The sequence below is a fragment of the Brassica rapa genome, chromosome A09 (assembly GCF_000309985.2).
Source record: "Brassica rapa cultivar Chiifu-401-42 chromosome A09, CAAS_Brap_v3.01, whole genome shotgun sequence".
Taxonomy (NCBI): Eukaryota; Viridiplantae; Streptophyta; class Magnoliopsida; order Brassicales; family Brassicaceae; genus Brassica; species Brassica rapa.
Window position 1 is genome coordinate 12908993 of NC_024803.2, and position 3557 is coordinate 12912549.

Genomic DNA, 3557 nt, shown 5'->3' on the forward strand with positions numbered 1-3557 from the left:
GTCCATTAAGATCAAAGAAAGTATCTTTTGGCTATAGATGAAAGTGTCCCACGAATGTCCCCAAAATGATGGGACACACTTTGCATCAAAGTTGATGCTACTGTTTGCTACCCGACAGCTTTAGCTTTTGCCTTTGTCCTTAACTTAAGTTCTTTCCTTCATTTTTTTTTCAAAAATAATCTTTATTTTTCTAAATTTACAAAAGGACTTTCAATTACTATAAAACACTCTTTCTTCCAAACCCTTATATTACAATAACTCTTTCTCTCTCTAGACACCACACAAGAACAGAGTTTCTTTCTTTCAAGACCAATCTAGTTAAGAAATGGAAAACGTTGGAGTTTGTGATGAGTTTGTTAACCTAAAGGCAACAGAGCTGAGACTAGGATTACCAGGAACAGAAGATGGAGGTGAAGAGGAGAGACAAAAGGTTTCTTGCTGTAAAAGCAACAAAAGAGCCTTTCCTGAAACTGAGAAAGATATTGAATCTACCGGAAAAACTGAAACAGCCTCTCCTCCAAAGTAAGTGTTGTAGAAAACTTTGTCTGAAAAAGGTGTATTGCTGATTGTAGATCTGATCTGATCTAATCTAATCTATTACAATTTTCAGGGCTCAGATTGTTGGATGGCCACCTGTAAGATCTTACAGGAAGAACAATATTCAGACGAAGAAGAATGAATCTGAAGGTCAAGGAATGTATGTGAAAGTAAGTATGGATGGTGCTCCCTATCTGAGGAAGATAGATCTAACGGTGTATAAGCAATATCCAGAATTGATGAAATCGCTTGAAAACATGTTTAAATTCTCTGTGGGAGAATATTGTGAGAGAGAAAGATATAAAGGCTCAGAGTTTGTGCCTACTTATGAAGACAAAGATGGTGATTGGATGCTTGTTGGAGATGTTCCTTGGGAGTAAGTAAACATTTTCTTCATTTAGATTGTTCTTTCTGTTTTTTTTTTGTGTGTGTTTATGTATTAATGGTGTTTTTTGTTTGTGTTACAGGATGTTTGTTTCGTCTTGTAAGAGGCTAAGGATCATGAAAGGATCAGAAGCTAAAGGTCTCGGTTGTGGTGTTTAAGAAAACCCTAGAAGATTCAAAAACAGAGTTTTTTTCTGTTTTCTCTAATTTGCTTGGGTTTTCGGGGGAAGATATGTCATATAAACATAACTGTGAATCTTTACCTTGTCGGTTAATGTATTCACTTTCTTGTGGTGTTCTTGATTCTGATGGTAACAAATGTACCAGTGAGAGGCTTAAACGGTGTTAAGCATAATTGTGTGCTATTTGAAAGTTCTGAATCTGAACATTATGTTTGCTTTTTTTTTTTATGTAACAGAAACCATTTTTGTGTTATGGTTCTCTTCTTTTTGCTAGATTTGTGTATAACTTTTTGAAAAAATGCATTATCAAACATAGTAAATGTCACTGATCATAAAACCAATATTTTATATTAGGATTACGCCCTAATCAGAATAATCCACAGCTTGTTAATGGGTTTTGATTGGATCAAGCTATAACCTAACTTGCAGATGAGCACAACAAAGAGGAAGTTATAAACCAGAGCTAATTATAGAAGAAATTATATAAAAATAGCCAACTTGTAAGCAAGTGCCCTTGGATTCTAGTTTCTTTTTAACTTAATTTATACATATTTAATCACAAAAGAGAGGCAGAAAGAGATTAAACAAATATCAGAAATCTTAATCGAGCAGTGAGAATAATTTTTGGGACTTTGTAAATGTTTATATTATCTTTTGTATGTAATTTGATTTCTACTGATACTTTGGTCCCCCACACCTTCAACAAGTAAATCTACTAAACTGTGCTCCTTTGTCTCCACTATCACTTAAAATAATCTAAAACTTATGAATAAGGAACTGATAATATTTATCAAAACTTGGAATCAGAGTTTTTTTTTCAAAAGATGGTATAGGTACTTTGAATTTCGAGTTCTTGAGGAGACTTTCCTTGGTGTTCTAACAATTTACTAGTTTTACATTCAAAGCTTCATGCTTTTAATGCAATTAATACCGCAGTATTTTTTAGATGCAAGATGATCTAAATTTAAAAGAACTAAAGAAACATCAAGAACCAAAGCAAAATTGTAATCTAATACAGTATTTCTTGATAACGCAAAATCGTAATCTTTATTTTCGGAACATGTATTAGCAATGTTCTCCAGCTAGATATTTGTGGTATGATGGTAATATGTGCCCTTTAGTGCTAATGATTTATCTGTAGAGGCAAAATGAACAAGATTACTGAAATGCTGAGTTTAAGTTAAATGTGAAATCAAGAAGTTAATGTAGAGTTTAGTTACGTGTAAGCCTGTAAGGTAACTAACACCAGCTAAAACCTTTCAAGAGCGAAAATACAAAACAGTATAGTTTCATCTTCTGTGCTGAGAATATTGACAGTTCTTTTAAAACGTACAATCACTTTTAAGATTTACCTAAAGTCCTGGCCAGAAATCTTGAAGGCTGTTAAAAAACTAACTAGACAATAGCTCCATAATCTAGAAGAAACTATAGTTCAAACAGAGGAATTGGTTTTGCATGTTTCTAATATATAAAAAAGAAGACTGCAGAAAGCTTACCAAGGATCCTGTGAAGGGTACATGCATTGCAGATCCATAAGCTTCTTGAAAAAATACAAGTATTCCTCATCATTCTCAAATAGCATATAAGCCTGTAATTGTCAACTCAAACGGAAAAAAAAAAAAAGCTAAGAAAAGTTTTACGCAAGTTGGAAAAACTTAACACTTTGTCTTTTTGTCTTTTTGAATATGTTGACAAAATGAAGAAAAAAAAGAAGAAATGCCTTTTGTAATCTCAGGAGATCTTAAGAGAATCTGCGAAACTGAGCTTAGTTTGAGATATCTCATTGTTGTCTCACAAAATATGTGTTCAAGATTAGTAAACAGTATCTGGCAAATGTATCCCTTAAAAACAATGTCAAGGTGAGTGAACAGCTGAATTGAAAATGTTACGATTATGAATCTCAGATATGATCTTTGTATGTTGTTTTCAGATGGGAGGAAGGAAAACAGTTCTGTTAGATGCCGTAAGCTGTAGGGTTCCGCTGGTAATTAAGCGATATACCGACAATTATATTTGGCGCAGACGTGACTCACCCAGAGAATGGGGAAGAGTCAAAGCCTTTCAATAGCTGCTGCAAAGATTATATTATCAACTCCATCCAATTTTATGACTCGGTTTTGTTTTTATGCTCAGGTTGTTGCTTCACAAGATATGCGGGTCTGGTTTGTGCTCAAGCTCACAGACAATAACTTATACAAGATTTGTATAAAACATGGCAAGATCCAGTACGCGGCTCTGTTAGTGATGGTATGATCAGGTAATAAACGGCCCAATGATTTAATTTCCAAGGTTTAAGTTTTATGTATGGTGATTTCACAAGTTTTACTTTGTAGGGACCTTCTGATCTCATTTAGGAAAGCAACTTCAGATCATCTTTTTTACCGGTAAGTTTCTTTCTTCTCATTTCAGTAAAACTGTAATTATTTTTTCTCATTGGTGGTGTTTTTTTTATTC

General features: G+C 33.7%; 1 protein-coding gene across 1 annotated transcript; it reads left to right on the forward strand.

Annotated features, from left to right (window-relative positions):
• Positions 1-236: 236 nt before the first annotated feature.
• On the forward strand, positions 237-1376 carry LOC103839230 (auxin-responsive protein IAA4). The gene is made up of 3 exons (XM_009115734.3): positions 237-522; positions 611-913; positions 1005-1376. The coding sequence occupies exons 1-3, from the start codon at positions 326-328 to the stop codon at positions 1078-1080; spliced, it is 576 nt and encodes a 191-aa protein (XP_009113982.2). The 5' UTR covers positions 237-325; the 3' UTR covers positions 1081-1376.
• Positions 1377-3557: the final 2181 nt, after the last annotated feature.

Bases quoted from the DNA above. Each gene is read 5' to 3' on its own strand.
- LOC103839230 (XM_009115734.3), top strand. From the start codon at position 326: ATGGAAAACGTTGGAGTTTGTGATGAGTTTGTTAACCTAAAGGCAACA. The intron at 523-610 runs GTAAGTGTTGTA...TACAATTTTCAG, and splicing joins GAAACAGCCTCTCCTCCAAA to GGCTCAGATTGTTGGATGGC. The intron at 914-1,004 runs GTAAGTAAACAT...TTTGTGTTACAG, and splicing joins GTTGGAGATGTTCCTTGGGA to GATGTTTGTTTCGTCTTGTA.